The sequence below is a fragment of the Coenobita brevimanus genome, chromosome 34, assembly GCF_032717465.1.
Source record: "Coenobita brevimanus isolate Jiangsu-jjx chromosome 34, ASM3271746v2, whole genome shotgun sequence".
In the NCBI taxonomy this organism is placed as follows: domain Eukaryota; kingdom Metazoa; phylum Arthropoda; class Malacostraca; order Decapoda; family Coenobitidae; genus Coenobita; species Coenobita brevimanus.
Window position 1 is genome coordinate 17,953,369 of NC_136987.1, and position 19,962 is coordinate 17,973,330.

Below are 19,962 nucleotides of genomic sequence, written 5' to 3' on the forward strand. Positions count from 1 at the left end.
AGGTTAAAATAGTGGAAAATAGGCAACCTGTGCTCCTGACCACACGGGGGAGCTGCTATGAACTGCAATTGTTCAGGGATTTATTGTACTAGAATCCGCTGAGAATGGCGTAACACATTTTGAAATATCTGATCAACGTTAATGAGCACATCGACCCACGGACGTCCCATCAGTTCTATTGTGACTACGGGAAGACCTCTTGTAAAAGGGTTAGGGAAGTCTATAACTACAGTAACGACTCGACCTGGAAATGATTCTTAAGCCACATAAAATCGCTTAGATATTAAGAGAATGCAATATTAGTGAAGATTTTTGAGTACACGGTTTTTGAATGCATTTTCTTTCAGGTACTGTATTCTTCATCCTCATGCTATTCTGTTGTGCTTTTATGCAGCAGGTCTAGTTATGTCCCTGTCGTAAAGGCAAGGAAGGCCAGTAGTATTTGGCTATATGTGGTCAATAGTGTGGAAATGCTCTCATATGCCGGATATAATCATTCGTAGGTCGCATCGCTGTCATCTTATTGAACCTCTTTTCCACATGGGTGGGATCCAGAAACAGATATTACACAACATGAAAGTAAGGGATCCAACAACAGAATGTTCAAGTACATAAATTAGTTCATGAAGCAAATTCGCAAAATTCCCGGTTCCACCTCACCCCAAAGAATTCACACACAGTAATAGGTCAAATTCATTCTGCAGACTGTTAAGCGAAAAGAAGTGTAACCTGTGTTATGTGGACCGCAGTAAATGCATCGTCCCTCTGTTTCTTTCCTTCATAATTTTGCCGCATCCACAAGGGCAGCCAGACACAATATTTGTCTCTAACTTGATTTTTCTCCCTCCCTCCCTCCCTCCCGCACTCACTCACTCACTCAGTCACTGAGTTACTGTACTTTCTTGAAGAATGACATCCAGACTGTGGGGAAAGTGTCAGGAATACAAATATCTGTATAGTGGTAGATATCCCCCGGGTCAGGTTTCAGCTAGAGTATGACCGTTGAGAGCCACTCTCCACAGGGGTGGCGACCACAGACTATCCCATGCAAAATCGTTCTGCACGGCCCTTTTTTTTTTTTTCACCTGGGAACAGGAATTTTTGCACACTGACAAAGCTTTACTCTTACCAAGTTATAACCATGGTGGGATCCCCGGGAGCCGCCTACAACAGTGGAGAGGTCCATATCTGTCTCAGCCAAAGTCGCTATCCACGGCCAAAGACTTTAACCGGAGAGCATGAAATATATGAAATATTCAATATTGATCATTTTCATGTTCACCCCAGCCACTTTTTTGGGCAGGATGGAGCCACTGAAGGTCACCCATCAAGGGGTAAGGGTAGCCCCTCGTGGGACCTGGCAAAGCCATTATTCACGGCCGTAGTTTTTGACCTAAGATCACTAAATTTTAAATACTGGTAGCATTTATTCAAGTCAACTTTTAGGCAGGGTGGTACCCTGATGACCTTTCCCCATGAGTTTTTGGCCAACGCCGAAGCTGGACAATACCATAGTTTTTATTTTATTTTTTTATTTTTTTACCTAAGAACTTGAAATTTTACAAAATCGTAGATCCTTAGTAAGGCTACGTTTTAGGCAAGATGAGAACCACCAAGGTCACCCATCATGGGAGAGGGCGGCCTCCAGGGGTGCTGGGCAAAGCCTTTATGCATGGTTTTTGTCAAAAGAATACAATTTTTCACTACGTTTTAGGCAGGATGTGACCACCTAAAGCCATACCTGAGGTGGGAACGGGGACCGGCCCCCAGGGGAGCAGTGTTAGATATTTTACTTAGGTACAAAATTTTCAGCAGCAGTAGAACTTTCCTCAGGCCAGAGTTTATAAGGGTGGGACACCCGGGGTTGCTCCTCTTCCCCACCCATAAATAGCTATTTCTTTCCCTTACAATATTGCAAAGGTGGGTGCTGCTATCAAAGATGTCCTTATCTATGCCTTGTTTACTCACACGTTCACCTAGATAATCGGCTAACTTTCTGTCAGTCATTTCATTTCCCTCTTACCCTCAAGCTCATTTATGTAAATCTTACTATAAAGTGTTGTGAGCGCCTTTATTTAGTGGCGCCGATTACATCAGTCTTATTGGTGCTGCGCAGTCATGTAAATGTCCCATAATTCCCTCCCTGTTCTCAAAAGGATGATGGTGGACCATGGAAGAAGGGTTTATTTTGGCCTGCGTTCCACAGCCTCCAATTCCAAATGAACATGGGGTTACTACTGCTACTACGACTACTACTACTGCTATTACTACTACCGCTGTTGCTGCTGCTGCTGCTGCTGCTGCTATTATTATGACTACTGCTACTACTACTACTACCCTAAATACATTAATTCTCCGTGACAGTGGCCTCCATAGGACCATATTTAATGGGTTAATGATAGTTTCATTTAACCTTTCCTTCTGGGAAAATCCTCCTTGTGTTGGGTAAAAATAATACAGTATGGCGGTTACAACAATGGAATTCAGAAGATTCCCTGAATACCAGAGACATCTCCCAAACTTAATATCATTATCTGGCGGTAACGAATAAGGCTTAGGGGCCGTCCTGATAATGAAAGTGTTAATGGAGATCACTCTACAACAGGCCTCAGGTCTCTTCTGGGCTTAATAAAGTATTTTGGCGGCAGCAAGAAAAACTGAACAGACTGCTTGGGTTAAGGAAAGGGCACTGGCAGACTGCAGACAAAGAAATATCTTCAGCCTGGGTACGTCTGTTTATAATTTATTTTGGCAAACTCCAGACGATTTCATTCCATTCTGGTTAGTGTCCGAGAAGTACGGGTTGGCAACAATTGCAATAATCCCTTCAATATGGGCCTATTTATTTATTTATTTACTTATTTTATTCTGACTCATCATAGACGATCTTTTTCAGCCTTCGTAAGACACCCTTGGGCTGTGGGAGTTAGGACAAGAGAATATTAATGTGCAACATGTATTGGGGGAGTGGACTTTCTGACCACTACTTGGTGGTGGCCAGAATTAGGATGCAAGTAAGATGGAGGAATAGAAGAAGGGAAAGACGAGAGGAAGGAGTAGTTGCAAGGAGAGTGGAAAGGTTACAAGAGGATGAGAAAAAGGCAGAGTATAAGAGAGAAGTGGAGGAACGATTGGGCAAATATGAATTGGAGCAGATGGGAGACGTGGAAGGTATGTGTAAGATATTTACAGAAGAAATATGTGCAGCATGTGATGTGGTGTGTGGAAGGAAGAGAAGACGGAGGGGGGTGCAAGGAACAGCGTGGTGGACTGAAGAGGTGAAACAGGCTGTGGCACAAAAGAAGAAAGCATACAATGAATGGATGAGAAATAGGGGCGTGGAAGAAGTTGAGAGGCGGAAGAGAGAGTTATATGTGGAAAGGAAGAGAGGTGAAAAGATTAGTAAGAGAGAGTAAGAAGAGAGTGGATGAGAATTTGGAAGGAATTTGAGTGTAAAGTGGAGGGACTGTAAGAAAATGTTCTGGAGAGAAGTGAAAAGAGTAAGACAGGGTGGAAGTGAAGTTAGCAGGGGAGTGAAAGATAAAAATGGTAAATTACTAGTGGAGAAAGGAGAAAAAGTGAGCAGATGGAGAGAACACTTTAAGGAATTGTTGAACGTAGAGGATGGAAGTAATGCGAGTATAAGTGGCTGGGGAATGGCTGGGAGAAGGAGGGAGGTCAGAAGACAGGAAGAAATCAGTAGGATAGAAGTTGTGGAAGCAATGAAGAAAGTTAAATCGGGGAAAGCCCCAGGAATTGATGGAGTGTGTGGTGAAATGCTGAAGCATGGGGGAGAGATAGTAGTAGAATGGATGTGGAAGATGTGAGGATTGGCCTGGGAGGAAGGTAGAGTCCCGGAGGATTGGAAGTCAGGTATAATTATTCCCTTGTACAAAGGAAAAGGGGAAAAAGAAGTGTGTGGTAATCATAGGGGCATTTGTCTTCTTAGTATAATAGGAAAAGTGTATGGTAGGATACTTATAGACAGAGTTAGAGAAAGAACAGAGAAATTAGTTGGAGAAGAACAGGAGGCTTTAGGAAGGGAAGAGGTTGTGTAGATCAGATATTCATTCTTAGATCTTTAGTGGAAAAGTTTCTAGAGAAGGGAAAGAAGTTGTATGCGGCTTTCATGGATTTGGAGAAAGCATATGACAGGGTGGATAGACAAGGATTGTGGAAAGTGTTAAGAATATATGGAGTAGATGGGAAGTTGTTGAATGCTGTGAAGAGTATGTACGAAGGAGCTAGGGCTACAGTGCGTGTGGATGATGAACTAAGTGAATTTTCTCTTTGAAAGTTGGTTTGAAACAGGGATGTGTCATGTCTCCATGGTTGTTCAATCTGTACATGGATGGGGTAATAAAAGAGGTACAAGGTAGGGTAGTGGATGTTGGAGTGACCCTGGTGAGAGAGGATAGTGTTTGGAAACTCCCTGTACTGTTGTTTGCAGATGATACTGTGTTGTTGAGTGAAGACGAAGGGAGCTGCAAGGCTTGGTGGATGAGTTTGAGAGAGTGTGTAAGAAACGGAACCTAAAGGTGAATGGAGGGAAGAGTAAAGTGATGGTCTTTGAGAGAGGTGAAGTTAGTGAATGTACAGCGAGGTTGGATGGTGAGGAATTGGAAAATGTGAGTACGTTTAAGTATTTGGGTAGTGTGATGAGTAAGGATGGAGGTTTGGAGGGTGAAGTGCTTGAAAGGGTACAGCAGGGAAGAAAGGTTGCTGGTTCCTTGAAAGCAGTGATAAGAAACAGGGAAGTGAGCATGGAAGTGAAAAAGTTACTACATGACAGTATTGTGATACCAACTCTAACGTACGGAAGTGAAGCTTGGACATTGTTGGAAGGACACAAGTCAAGAGTGAGAGCAGTGGAAATGAGTTATTTAAGAGGAGCCTGTGGAATCACGTGGAGAGACAGGCTGACGAATGAGGATATAAAGGAACGTTGTGGTGTGGATGTGGATGTGATGGGAAGCGTTATGAGGAATACACTGAGGTGGTTTGGCCATGTGGAGAGGATGGAGGGTGAAAGACTGACGAAGAGAGTGTATATGAGTGAGGTGGAGGGGGAAAGAGGGAGGGGGAGGCCGAGGATGAGATGGAGGGATGGGGTGGAGAGGTATATGAGAGAGGGGGGTGTGAGTTGGGAGCAGGGCAGTGAAATGGGGGGGGACAGGGCGACTTGGAGGCGATTTGTTTGTGGCCACCCCAAACGGGATTGAGGCGTCTGGCAATAGATAGATAGATAGATAGATGTATTGACAAAATTGCTAAAAACAATTGCCACGAAGTCTGCTGTTTCTACGAGAATTTAGATTACAGCCATCATTAACCCTTCAGTGTAGCTACTTTTTTCGCCATATCTTGGCCTGAAATTTTGCGCTTTTGTATTTTTTTCCACAAATCTCAATGGCAGAATAAGAATGGTACTGCTCTACATCCTATCCATCGCACTGCTTCATGATTAGCATCATGTTCTAGTAAAAACCTAATACAGTAATGGAGAAGTGGCAATTTTAGGCCAAGTTAGTGCTCTCCGAAGCAGAATAAAAACAATGTCTGGTAGTACCAAGACAATAATACAGTATACTGTACGGGTAAGGGGATGGGTCCATTATGATGTGGCATGTGTAAACCAGCTCTGCTGTCACGCCCTGTTGCAGATGTCACTGATTGCTCTGCACGGTTGACCCTCGTGCAGCGTGGTGCGGTGAGGATCTGTCTCTTCTCCCCTTGGGGCTAAAATGCGAATGAATGTGTTTGAGTGGATGAATAAATTGGGAGTGTGTCGTCCTGTCTCGGCTACGTCCCTTTCCTTGGGGGAAACAGCCTAGGTATTTGGATAGATAGATACTGTACGTCCTGGTAATCAGGGGGTATGGCACTGAGGTACTCCAGAGTGGACATTTACCACAAGATGATCCTTGAAGGACCGTAGTACAAGGTAGTGTTCCCAGAGCACTTTCATACTGCACGAGGTTATGGTCTTCAAAAAAAAAATTGTCATTTGCACGAGCGGTATTACAGCAATGACAGGGCTATATGGACGTTAGGAGACTCCAGTTCCCATTTCGCTGATGAAATAGGGGGAAGGGGATACGATGCTCCCAGCTTGCACCTGAATCTCTATGTCCGGTGGATGAAAGAGAGAGAAAAATGAATAAATATATAAAATACACAGATTAATAAAAGAATCTCTGATTTTAATGTTAACCTGCCTGTCCTTCCGCTGCTACTCTTCGCCTCACGCTACGTGACTGTCTCGTCGGGCGAGTGTCTCGTCTTGCCACTGCCGCCGAGATTGTTGTTCTCTCCCCCATCTCAGCCCTGCTCTCCATTGTCTCCTCCTATCCTCCACCCCGCTAGATGTCCCCTATCCCCATGATTTACTAGAATCTCCCCCCTGATGGGCTTCACTTCCCCGTGTCCACTCTACTGAGATAGATGGACGTATCTTAACAAACAGTGCACTCAGTCGAACAACTGTGAAAGTCTTACATAATAATCTAAAAAATATGACGGACTTTGAGGATGGCAATACAAGGTTTCGAAAGTGATCACTCAGTGTCTTGTTATGCATCGTAGTGTCGTGATCAGTGTTTATGTCCGCATCTGTACACTGGGACACACCGGTTCTTGTTTCACTGATCGAAAGGGAAGAGAGGTGCGATCCTGATTTCTCGGGCCTGAATCTATCCGGCTGATAGCAAAATAAACTATAAAATAACAAGTAAAATCATGGTATTGATGTTCTGGAGTTACGACATGAAAGGAGAGCAGACACAAATTTTCTTTCTTTCTCCCGAGAAGACCTGAACTCACCACTTCCTTTATAATACCTTTTTTTGTGGCTTGGTTTGCTAAGGATGGATCATTTGACCCTTTGACCCACCCTCCCCTCTGGCTACGCTACTGTTTACAAGCACCTCACCATTACCAGTTTACCTCCGCATGCAACATGGTGGTACTTCTCATGCATGTAGTATTTTTTTGTGTGTGATCCTGGACATAGGCGTCGCAGCCCGTTCCTTGAGGTCCAGCAGTCCTCCAACATACAACACACCTTCACGTGCCACCACTTCGGCGCAAACACCTACCGTCAATATTGAATACATGCTAGGAGTGTCCCATGCAGGACTGGAGTACTGGTGTTTGCGGGGTATTTCTACATGTCGGCGGGTCTTACGGTAGACCAGGAAAGCCTGCTTATTAGCGAAAATCAGATCCTTAAACTTTTTCCTGCCCTGCTGGATTCGAACCCGCCTCCACTGGAACTGCATACCACCTCTCTACCGATTCGGCCATCGCCTCCCCTCAAGCGTATGAAGGGTGGAACTCCAAACACTTTTATAAAAGTTCCAGGTTACTTCACCTAAAACACTCTGTGTTGATTTTATTGATACATTTCTAGCATATAACTAGAGGGGCACTCAGTGGACCGCATCTCTCCGACAAGGGCAACATAATTTCCAAACCACTCTTCATAATGGGCTAGGTTTTCTTTATCATTGGTTAGAGTTTCACAAAAAGTGTTTTCCGGATCCAGAATCTGTAATACGATCTGGATCTGTCCCAAAATTTAATCGATTGTTCCCTGGGACATGTGTTATCTACTCACCAAATTTGGTCCAAACCTCTCTTTTAGTTTTTGAGTAATCCTGCTAGCAAACAAACGAACAAACAAACAAACAGGAGTGAAAACATACTCTCTTTGTCGGAAAGAAAAATCAGCCACTAGGGAAGCGGTACTATGTACCCTCCTTAGGTGACGAGAACACGACTCTTGAAATGATGTTGACTTTGGGTACAGAGCCATGCTGCAGAAACAAAAACTTTGTTCCATGTAATAGTGTGTGTGTGTGGGGGGAGAGAGAGAGAGAGAGAGAGAGAGAGAGAGAGAGAGAGAATTCTGCAGGTTAATGAAGGAATTGAAAAAATTGTTCATAGCAATGAAAATTCTGACATTACGAATCCCAGGATGTGGCACAGTTATCAAAAGGTTAGGTTGCTTTCTCAGTAACTAATGTCTAACGAATGGATGGATTAATGGGCACAGAAATTAGAATCCATGATGTAACGAAAATCCTGATTCATTACCTGATGGAAGAGAATAGGTTTGATTGTAGGAAGTTACAATAATATGGTTGTAGAGAACTGTCACTATAAGATCAGGGATAAATGTACGGATTGAAAAATTAACTAGCAATTTTTCTTCCATGTTATGTAGAATATCCTTAAATATTACGAGCTCCTGCAAGATCTGAGATATTGATATACAATCTGAGATACCGTACCGATAGTTTAATTAAGGAGGAAAAATGCACTGGATTGGATGAATAGATGGACAAATGGGTAAAAAAAATACTGATTCTCATCCTTGAGATTATCAAAACGCAATCAGCGCTTCCAGAAAATCGGTTTGACTTGAATTACGAAAAAATTAATTGAAGAGTGATAAGATGATGCATGGATGGCCCAACGGATGAATAAATGCAAAACATTTTATTATACAATAAATATACGTAAATCTCAATACATTACCAGCTGGCGAAGACCGGTTTGAGGTGAATTATGAAATTTTTTGGTTGAGAGACAGAATTTAACAGGACTGGATGACCGACGGATGGATGGGTATGAGGATAAACCAGGGAAGATAAATAATGCATAATATTCATGAATATTTTAATATATTAAGAGCCGTGGAAGATGGTTGTAATGAACGACACTTGCCAGAAGTTTATATATGTGTTTTTCTACGTTAATCAGTCCTAATGTTTGGTCGCATAGATAGACAAACAAATTCGAATACCTAACATTACGAAAATCTTAATACACTATACCGTACTTGACGTTATACTGTTATCAAAAGATTAGGGGGAAAGAAAAATTTAGAATAAAGCTCAAAATCAAAAGACTGAATAGCGGATAGGTGGACTGAAAAGTGCATATGTGCAAGGGTGGATCAAAATTTCTAGGTCTCAGGTATAACGAAAAACGACAGTAAATCATAAATAATTTCATTTAGCAATATCGTCACACTGAACCTCTTGACACTTATTATAACGTTCTCGACGCTTTTCAATGCCGTTCAAATAAAGGTGTTATCTTGCTCGTTTAACCATTTTTCTGTGGTTGTCTCTGGCTTATCGTCATCCATGAAGCGAGTTCCACGGAGGTGGCCCTTCAAATCTGGAAACAGGTGAAGATCACTCGGTGCCAGGTCTGGTGAGTTCGGAGGGTACAGCATCTCTTCAAATCCACAGTCTTGCACAGCAGCCTTGGCAGTCCCTGACGTGTGGGCAGCAACATTGCTATGGAACAACAGGGGTATCTTCGACAACTTTCCTCTTCGTTTTTCACGAATTGATTGGCTCAAATACTGATGTAAATCCACGTAATACCGACCCGTAATGACAGTCTTGTGAGGGATGTAGTCAATGTGAATCACTCCTTCTCCATCGTGGAAAATGGTGCACATAATCTTGCCGGCACTGGGTTGGACCTTGAATTTCTTTTGTGCTGTAGAGTGGGCGTGCTTCCAATCTTTTACTGGTGTCTGGACTCAGGGTCACAGTGATGGATCCATCTTTCACACCAAGTTACAGACCGTTGCTTAAATTTTCCCAGCCCCGATTCATCAGCATAAGATTTTCCGCTGAACATCGGATACGATTTAGCTTCATTTCAGGAGTCATCTTACTCGATCCCCAACGAGCACACACTTTGCTCATAGCCAAATGTTCGTGAAGGATGAATTCCAGTGAGCCGTAACTAATCCCCACAGTGTTCACTATCTGACGCACTGTCACTGTTCTATTGTCATATTAATATTCTCCGCAGCCTCAATGTTTTCTGCAATGATCGCTGTCAAGGGTCTGCCAGACCTGGTGTCGTCCTCGAGAGATGTCCTGCCACTCCACCTCTTGCTGTGAAATACGCAGGACACTGGTCCAGGTCCACTTTGACCATGCCAGCATGATTTTCTGCAGGCTTAAAATAATCTAGTATCAACAGATTCTATCACAGCACAGTGCTTGATTTTGACGTTTTCAGTTTCCATGCTGGCGTAGGTCTGAAGGAAAGAAAAAAAAAACACACACACACACATCCAGAAAACTAAAATTGCATCTTTTCATACGCAAGAATGGGGCTCCAAATCGAAAAAGACTCAAACGTCTAGGACGCCACTTCAGAGTTAGGGCGATAACTTTTTGATCTCCCTCGTATATCCGTATCATTACCAAAACCTCAATATATTTCGAGCCTCCAGAGGATCGGTCTGATGCAAGACAGTTACCAGAAGTTTAGCTGGCTCTCCAGTTAAGTTATTCCAAGGCTGAGCACAGGCAGCAGACCGTCCTCTACGTGCACCTCCAACAACTCTAATTCCCAGAGTAAAGTTTTAATGGTGGTGCGAAAACTAGGGTAGGTCATGCGTGGTTAGAGGAGGAGTTGTGGTCCAGAAGAACAATTCAAAAACTGCGAGAAGGAAGGGTGGAAGAAGTAGAAGTGGTGAGGAACCAAATTGGAGAGGAGGAAACTACAGCGACGAAAAGAGGTGATTAGAAACAAAGCTGCAGCCCTGAAAAACAGTTACAAACTACGATGGAGGAGGGTGAAAGGGTGTTGATAAAAGTGTGAAACGGAAGAGAGAATGAGTGAGATTCCTGCAGCGAACATAGGACAAAACTACGAGGGGAAAGTAGGGAACTACTGAATGTCATACGTGTTGAAAGGAGGAATTGAAACACCGAAAAACAATTAGAAAACTACGACGGGGAAACCAGACAGAGTTGCATACGAAGATGAGGGGAATGACAGTTATCGATATGAACTGTTGGCAGTATTTTATCTAATCTCATGTTGTCCTGTTTTTTGGATGACAGACGAAGAGCGAAGGGGAGTAACTGCCGACGATATGAACAAGAAATAGACGACAATGGGCCAAAGAAAGGAAGAAAATGAAAATTCAGCAACAGAACGAATCATCAGTGCGTAAAGACAATATTGTAACGCCCTCTCCTCCCCCAAAAAAAATAAAAAAAAGAGAGAAAATTACAAATGACAAACAAGAAAAGAATCTGAATGAGACAGGAAGAACGGGGGTGAGTGGTACTGTTGATAATACAGTAATTATTACAAGGGGAAAATGTAAGAATCATGGGTATGTAGACTTGGAGATGTAATCTCGAAATAGGAACTGTGAAGAGGAATAATGGAAGGGGCGTAGGTGAGAGGGGGTAAACGGAGGGGAATTATTAATGTTGAAATGAAATGTTACGTTTTTTGTTCTTTCATACCACTGTTGTTCTGTTTAACGGTGACCTACACAACGGAGGCAAGGGACTTCAGTCCGAATGAATTATATATATATATATATATATATATATATATATATATATATATATATATATATATATATATATATATATATACTAAGCGAGGAAGCCAGAAACATGTATCGATGAGAGCTGGGCAACAGAGGCATGATTGCCGTAGATATGAGTGACAAGGATGGAGGGAAGCGATGGTGATGAGACTTGAGGCGCGAAGGAAAGTTACTGATGTCAGTATGAATTGCTATTTAGGTCTCAACTCCTTGGTGCAGATCTACTGTGTTCATTCTTCCTCTTTAATTTTTTCCAAACGCTTTTCAGATTGGTACCATTCCTTCATTACCAATGTTCTTCAGTCTTGACATAATTGTTCCTTTGCCATCTAATCCACAGACATTTACATTTTTTTAACAGAGTACTATTAAGGGGTTTTATGAGCTCAAAAGTGAAACTAAACAAAAGTAAAAATTTTATGATCTGTTATTGTCTGTTCATTAATTTTCATATAATTTTGGCAGTAGTTGTGAGGAGATCATCCTGAATCCACTTGGCAATGTTGGCACTGATGAGTTAACAAGAATGCGGTGTGCAAAAACAAATTTAAGTTAAAAAAAATATGAATGAACGAGAATTTGGTTTACTATATATATATATATATATATATATATATATATATATACAGAGAGAGAGAGAGAGAGAGAGAGAGAGAGAGGTAGATAGATTAAGATATATGGATGATAGAAAGATAAATAGACAGATAAATGTGTATACATCTCTCTCTCTCTCTCTCTCTCTCTCTCTCTCTCTCTCTATATATATATATATATATATATATATATATATATATATATATATATATATATATATATATATATATATATATATATATATATATATATATATATATATGTTGGAACTTCGAAGCCACCATTTATACATATATATGCAAACTAACCACAGGACAAATGAAAGGAGCGACAGTGAGTACTTTCGTATATTACATCTTCAGATAGAGTGAAGCAGAAACGTAGAGGGTAGACGTCTTTTATGCACACCCGCAGCAGATAGTGGCACACAGAACAATGAATGATCTGAATTTTTACCTGCGGCTTTACTTAGGGTCACCTGCAGCAGGAAGTGGAACACAACAAAGGATGACATGAATCTAAAAATGCACGTGACAAAGGAGGAGGGAGTGGGAGGGGAGGAAAGGGGAGTGGGAGGGAGGGGGAAATGGAGAGGGGGGAGGAAGGGATAAATACTGCTGCTTAACTTAAGACCTAGAGGATTAATGCTTGGTGTGTCCCACACAGGTGTGACTACACCACCAGGAAATGACAGGGAACAATCACATGTTAATCTGGGGGATACTGCTTTAAAATTAATTCAGTTAACAATTTATCACACTTAAATCTCTACGTTTCTGTCTCACTCTGTCTGAAGATGAAATATACGAAAGTACTCACTGTCGCTCCTTTCATTTCTCCTGTGGTTAGTTTGCATACATATCTTCACGGTGAATTGAAGTCTCTGCATATATATATATATATATATATATATATAACACTTTAATCTTGTAATAGGCGGATCTTGAGTTTTGGTTAAAGTTATTTTGTTAATTGAAGAGTAGGAGGAGTTAAAGATGAATACAGGAAGTTGATCTTGATTTATTATCTTCAGAGAAAGTCTAAGGTGAGCAGCGTCTGTATTACAAGGGACTTAATATACTAAGTCTAGTTGGACCCCGCTTCTTATTCGCTCTCTCCACTACCTGCCGGTTCTATGGCCAGTCCCTTTCTGAGCTCTGATTCCTACATTCTCGTTTAGCAGGGGTCGTGTCACGTGGGGTATACTGTTGTTGAAATGTTCTAGAAGCCTGTGTGTGTGTATGTGTGTATGTGTGTGTATGGTCACGAGGCGCTGTTTGTGGGCTATTGTTCTGGTGGGAGACATTCAGGAGAGGTGCTAACATCATTTCCTTTTGGCCTTTCGGTTTGACATTGACCTAACCTCTAGACTCTGTATGTATGTTGCTAGCTATTATGTATTAGGATATTCTAGAGTCCTGACATCGCTCGATCACGCAGCTGGCGGTCCTCCGACAGCAATGATCATTGACATATGATAATCTATAAATACATAATATTCCTCTTCTTCACTCTTAATACATAATATTGATTATAATATTGTACAGACATAATTTTCATGGTAATATTGCAGTGATCCAGTAATATTACATTATAAACAAGTTGTATGCATTATTGAATAAATGCAATATAGTTAAATTGGTTATTGTATGACATTTTGCAAGCTGTGTATGTATAATAGTAAAATGCATATATGCCAAAAAAAAAAGTTCAAAGTTAAGATTATGGTAAGACCTATTAATATTTCATACTGAGATAATGATACTGGTATACTTTTATATCATGTGCCATTTTTCTTTTTCTTTTTCTTCTTTTTTATAAAATTAATACTATATACAAAATATGTACACTTCATTCAGGGGGGTTAACTTGAATGCTTACTCTACCACTACTAAATACTGACTCCAAATTTGCAGTTCTTGCATGCATTCTGTGCATTGCAAACAGCACTACTGCAAATACAATACAGAAGATTATAAAGACAGTAGGTGCTTGGCTATACACATAATATGGGTTGAACATACTCAAACTCAAATCTTCCCAGGGCTGCATTGTTTCATTGATCAGTTGCATAGTTTCAAACTTAGGTGAAATCAACTTAATACTTGTGCTCATGTTTAATTCCATATCAGGCAGTGGGTGGAAATGTTTGTGTGTATGATTGAGGATGGCGTAGTGATTGATGGTGGATAAAGTGGACCTGGATGGTGTAAATACCGCACAGTAATCTGGTGCTATGTATAATCCTGAGGCTGAAGTATGAGACGGTGGTATATCTGGACAGACTATGTAAACTGATGTGTTATGAGTGAAATAAAAAAAAAAAACTGTAAACTGATGTGTTATGAGTGAAATAAAAAAAAAAACTGTGAGTGTCTGATGCGTTGATGGTGTACAAGTTTATCTGGAGCAAAAGAGAAGTTGCAATGATTATGAATATTGTGATTTCTGATGATAGCCATTTCACAAGGGACTGTATCAGTAGGATGAAACGTGAAAATGTACACAGGACAAAGGTGAACAGCGTGTAAGGATGTGTGGCACTTTCGTTCAGTCGTTGATTCACTTGCGAAAGTGACAGTGTTCCGTCTCTGAGAGACAATGATGAATTCGGTGTCTGTGTTGATGTTGATGATGACCAAAGTGCTATTATTCTTAGAAGGGAAGGGGTGTATTTCATAATACTGTGAGCAGGTCGTCAGTTATGAATGGTACATGAACTGCTACTGATGTTGGTGTTAGTGTTGCCTCTAAATATGGATAATATTGCATGAATTCCCTACTTCGGAACAAAGACTTCAATTAATGTTTATGTATGCCTTGACCAATTATTTGACGTTGCTCATGAACTGGTAGTAATATGTGTTGAGGGTCTAAGTGAGCATATCCTCTTGCTATAGAGAAGAATCCATAGCGTAAGTCCCTTCATCGTTACCCACGGACAAAAAAAAATATATATAAAATTTCTAATATGGTCAAGCTGTGGTCGATGATAGTGATGTGCGTTACGGTTAACTAACGTAGAACAATAACTTGATTGTTATTTCATTTATAGAAGGAGTTTAAATCGATATTTAAATCTCGTAAATGATGTTCTGTAGCTTTTATTGGAACAGTTGCACCTATATTTGATTGTTTGGTATATGACCTTAAATTATTTCTGTAATTATTGTTGTTTTCTTGATTGGTTTCGTGAGTTAGGTTCGGTTGTTCGGTTGTATCCTAGGCTGTATAATTATTGAATAGTTCCCTTGAAACTCGTTTTAAATGGTCAAATGAACTTGTTTTTCTTTCCCACTTGACAGTGACCTAATTAAAACGTTGTTTGATTTTATGTTACTTACTCTGTATGGGCCCTCAAATTTTGGGGATAATTTATTGACTCTCGTATGAATGATACCATAAACAATGTCTCCTAAGCTGATAAGCGAGTCTCTTGCCTTTTTATTAAATGCCTTCGTCATTTCTTCCTTGGACATCGTTAATTGTTTTTTAACTCTTTTGTGTATGTCCTGAAATTCACGTAAACGGAGTTTAGAGTCATCATCGTAATTGTATATGGGCAGACTGTCACCTTCTAGGAGCTCATATGGCAGTTTTTTATCTGTCCCATATATAATGAAATGTGGTGTGTCACCTATGGATTTATTTATAGATCCATTAATTGAGGTTTCGACTCTTGGAATCCAATCATCCCAGCTTGGATAATTTTCATTGAGAACGTGTCGTAGTACATCTAATACTTTTTTTTTTGTCTCTCTACTAACCCATTACATGCTGGGTGACAGGCTAAAACGTTAACCTTTTTGATGTTGTATTGTTTACATATTTCTTGTAAGATATCAGAATTAAATTCTCCTCCATTATCACTTATTAGTATCTTTGGGGTAGTAAAGCGACATATTACATTATCTATTATTGCCTTTGCTACTGTCTCTGCTGTTTTATCTTTAATTGGAGCTAAAATTACATAACGGGAAAAATGATCCGTTGCTACGAACAGGTATGGGTTATTATTGTATGATAATGGCATATTGAGTAAATCAACAGCGACAACGTCCCATGGTTGATGTGGTACAGGGTAATTACCCCTTCGTTGCAGGTGAAAATGGGTATCCTTTGTATTTTGCACATGATTTGCATCTGTCTATATGATTGTTTATATCTTTTCGTATTGATGGGCAGTAATATAACAACTGCACTTGTTTGAATTTCCTATGCTTTCCAGGATGCCCTGCATGTGGGCTATCGTGTATCGTTCGTAATACTTGGGGTATCATGTCATTAGGTACTACCAATTGGTTAGTATTTCTTCGGCGTTTTGGTTGTCCTGGGTTGATCTTGTATAAAGTATTATTGACTATTGTGAATTGTTCGAGTGGTACATGTAGTTTGGGTAATTGTGTGTCATCTCCACTTTCTAACTTGTGTATATCTTTAGACCATATTGGATCAAGTCTTTGTGCTTTTGTGATATCATTGTGGTTTGGGATATTTCTTTTGAGATCTAATGCCGCGACCTGAATTGTGTTCGGGTTCCTAGATAATGCGTTAGCTACTAGATTCATTTTGCCTTGTATAAAAAGAATATGTACATTGTAGTTTTCGACTGTACATTTCCATCTTGCTCTCCTCCCAGAGAGGAGTTTTTCTTTAAACATACCCACTAGCTATTTATGGTCGGTGAATAAGTGTATTTCGTAACCATATACCAAATCTCGAAACTTTTGTAATGCAAAAACCACTGCAAGTGCCTCTAAGTCTGTAGTGCAATAATTTTTCTCTGCACCTTTTGTTTGTCTGCTGACAAATGCAATTGGTTGATTCTGTCCTCTTTTATCTTCTTGCATCAGTACAGCCCCTAATCCTTTAACTGATGCATCTGTACAGACAATAAATAATTTTGTGAAATCCGGATATGCCAAACAAGGTGCATTTGTTAGTTTAATTTTTAATTTGTTAAATGCTTGTTTTTGTTCTTCTTCTCATTGGAATATAGCATCTTGTTTGAGTATTTGGAACAGAGGAAAGGCTATATGAGAGAATTGTTGTACGAATGACCTATAGTACCCAGCTAGACCTAAAAATTGTCTAACTTCGTCATTCGTAGTGGGGTCAGGAAAATCTCTCACTGCCTGTATTTTGTCATAAGTGGTGTGAATACCATTAGAACTTAAATTGTGGCCTAAGAAATTTATTTCCTCAATGCAAAATATGCATTTGGAAAGCTTACCATGATTTTAAAAGCAGCATCACCAAGTTTTTGTATGAGTAGGTCTAATTTCTGGAGATGTCCCGTGATATCTTTTGTTGCGATGGTAATATCGGCAAGATAAACAAATTTTCCTTGTCCTAAAATTCCGGACAACACGTAATTCATAAGACACTGGAATGTGCCCGGGGCTGTCCACAGTCCCATCGGCATCCTTCTATACCGATAGTGTCCTCTATTTGTGGAAAAGGCAGTGTATTTATGTGACTCCTGATCTACAGAAATTTGATAATAACCACTTAGCAGATCGATCGTGGAAAATACATTATTTTCTGGTCCAATATTCTGTAGGATGTTGCTTAGCAATGGCATGGGAAATCGGTCTGGGATTGTGTGATTGTTTAGTTTACGGTAATCTACTACTGCACGCATTTCTCCATTTCGTTTGGGCACGAAGAATAATGGGGCATTCCACTGGGAGACTGATGGCTCAATAATTCCAAGTTTTAACATTTCATCGACATACTGGTTTGCGAGTGTACGCTGAGATTGTGGGATCCGGTAGGCCGGTATGAAAATTGGTGGTGTATCTGGGTGCACATTACTCTTATGATTAATCAGGCTAGTATACCCTAATTGTTCTCTGGGTAATGCTACGGTGTCCCTGAGTGTTTCCAACAGTGTTAACAAATCATTTTCTTCACCAAATTCACCTGAGTGAATTAAATTCTCTTTTATGCATTCTCTATCCGTAGATTTTATCTCACTTGTCACTCCAGCTACAGCTATTTCCTTCACAGGGGCGGGACATTTTTCAGTATTAACTATACAAGTCCTCCTTTTTACTGTACTTTCCCATTCATATGATTAATTATGAATATCTGAGTTTGCCCTTCGTCGTTCATCTGACATAATGCTTTTTCTACTGACAATCCCTTTACTTTACATAATTCTTCTAAGACAAGAACAGTACTATTCCGTAACTTGCTCTTTATGGTAACCTTCATATAGAAGTTAGGTGGTATAACTAAATCATTGGTGAGATGGGTGGGAAAAACTGATAAATCAGTACCGTTACCTGGGTTTCTAGTCCTGGAGGCTGGGGGGGAGGGGTGGATCTATACACTCATCTGTTTGTGTATGTTTGTTCAAGCTTTTAATATTACCAATTCTTTTTGGTTCTCTTTTACTAATCGGTGAGGGCTTTGATGGTATTTCCTCTATGAATTCATTATCAAAGTCTATTCCATTCATTTGTGGGAGTAAAGTTATTTACTCTGTTCTCATGCATCTTAAGCCCAGTAACATATGAGCTTTAATTGCTAAGTTTTCAACGATGTAGAAAAATGCAGAGATTGGTCTTTCAGTCACTGTGAAACTGATGTTTAACAGTGTCATAGCTTTTACTGTGATTTGTTTTCCATCTACTGTATATAAGTCTAAATCAGATTCTTCCAGAAAAGTTACTTTCTTCTTATTTCTAAAAATTCTATTTATTTCCTCTTGTGTTATTCAGTTCACTGGAGAGCTTGTGTCCAGAAATACGGAAACGTTTTGATCCTCACTTACAGCTGGTATCAAGATACACTCATTTCCCAACATGCCTCCTATGTGAATTTTAGACTTGCTTTTCTTTATGTTTGTTCGTTTTTTGTCCTGACTTGGTCTTTCTCCGATTTGAGAATGGACACTAGTTTTTCTACTGTTTTGCAGTTACTGGTCCAGTGCCCATGGCACCGATGATGCCTACTGTAGGGACCAAATCCTTGTGTCTTTTGTCTATCCTCTTTTTTTTTGATAAAGCATTAATTCCTTGTGTGTCCTGGTTTTGCACAATAATGACATAGAATGGACCAGCTCCTGACTGTGATCTACGAGATGACTTCCCATAGTTAATGGTGTCTGTGCCGCGAGATCTGCTGGGGCTGCACGGAAACTTATGAAAGTGCTTGTGGCTTGGTGTTTGTGATCGTAGGCTTGACACGTTTGGCTGTTTGCTCTATCTGCTTTCGGGTCGCGATCGATTTTTTTCTGTTTGGTTTAGTTGTAGCTGTTTTCACAGCTGATACTGTCTCAGGCACTCTCGTTCTACTAGAATGTGATTGTGGTTCGATCACCCCTGCTTTGCTACACTGCATCTCTACCTCGTTCATTAAGTCTAGTAAGCACATACCTGGGGTGTATGCAATCGTCTTGGCAATCTTAAGGGTCCTATCAGGTAATTTACACAAGGCAGCTACATAACCAATGATGTCCACGACGAGGTCTGGGGACATTTTTTAATCTCCCGTTGTCCAGTTTGAGTTTTCTAAGGTAGCTAATAATGTTCTTTTGATCGTGGAGACATCAGCAGTTATTGCACTGATCACATGATTTGTAGCGTGCTCCCTTACAAGATCTACAATCTTATGTAATTCTAGGATTATGCCTGGCAAAAAGTTCATACCTCCAGAAAATTTCTTCATAAATTTCAGTTTTGAATTCATCATATGTCTTAGCTCTGAGGAGCTTATCTGACCTTAGCAAGTCTCCTGCTGGGCATCTTTCCTGACTAATCCAAGAGGAAAAAATGGCAATTTTCTCTTCTTCATCTCTAATGTGTCTTTTAATGAAGATCTGTTTGCACTGATTGACCAATGAAATGACATCAATGCGATCTTTTTCTGTGCCAGGGAATTTCGGGACAGTTTTATCCTCATGATAAACGAACATCTGATATTGATCTGTGGTATTCATTTTCACTGATTGCTCTGTTAATTTAACTTGG

The 19,962-nt window shown here is 40.3% G+C and overlaps 1 protein-coding gene across 1 annotated transcript; it reads right to left on the bottom strand.

Annotated features, from left to right (window-relative positions):
- Positions 1-9,088: 9,088 nt before the first annotated feature.
- Positions 9,089-9,977, bottom strand: LOC145396010 (histone-lysine N-methyltransferase SETMAR-like). The gene is made up of 2 exons (XM_080269476.1): positions 9,885-9,977; positions 9,089-9,556 (listed from the first exon to the last, which is right to left on the bottom strand). The coding sequence occupies exons 1-2, from the start codon at positions 9,975-9,977 to the stop codon at positions 9,089-9,091; spliced, it is 561 nt and encodes a 186-aa protein (XP_080125602.1).
- Positions 9,978-19,962: the final 9,985 nt, after the last annotated feature.

Excerpts from the sequence above, each read along its gene's own strand:
- LOC145396010 (XM_080269476.1), bottom strand. The coding sequence starts at position 9,977 with ATGCTGGCATGGTCAAAGTGGACCTGGACCAGTGTCCTGCGTATTTCA. Across the intron at positions 9,557-9,884 it reads TCTCTCGAGGACGACACCAG|ACACCAGTAAAAGATTGGAA; the intron begins GTCTGGCAGACC and ends CCCTGAGTCCAG.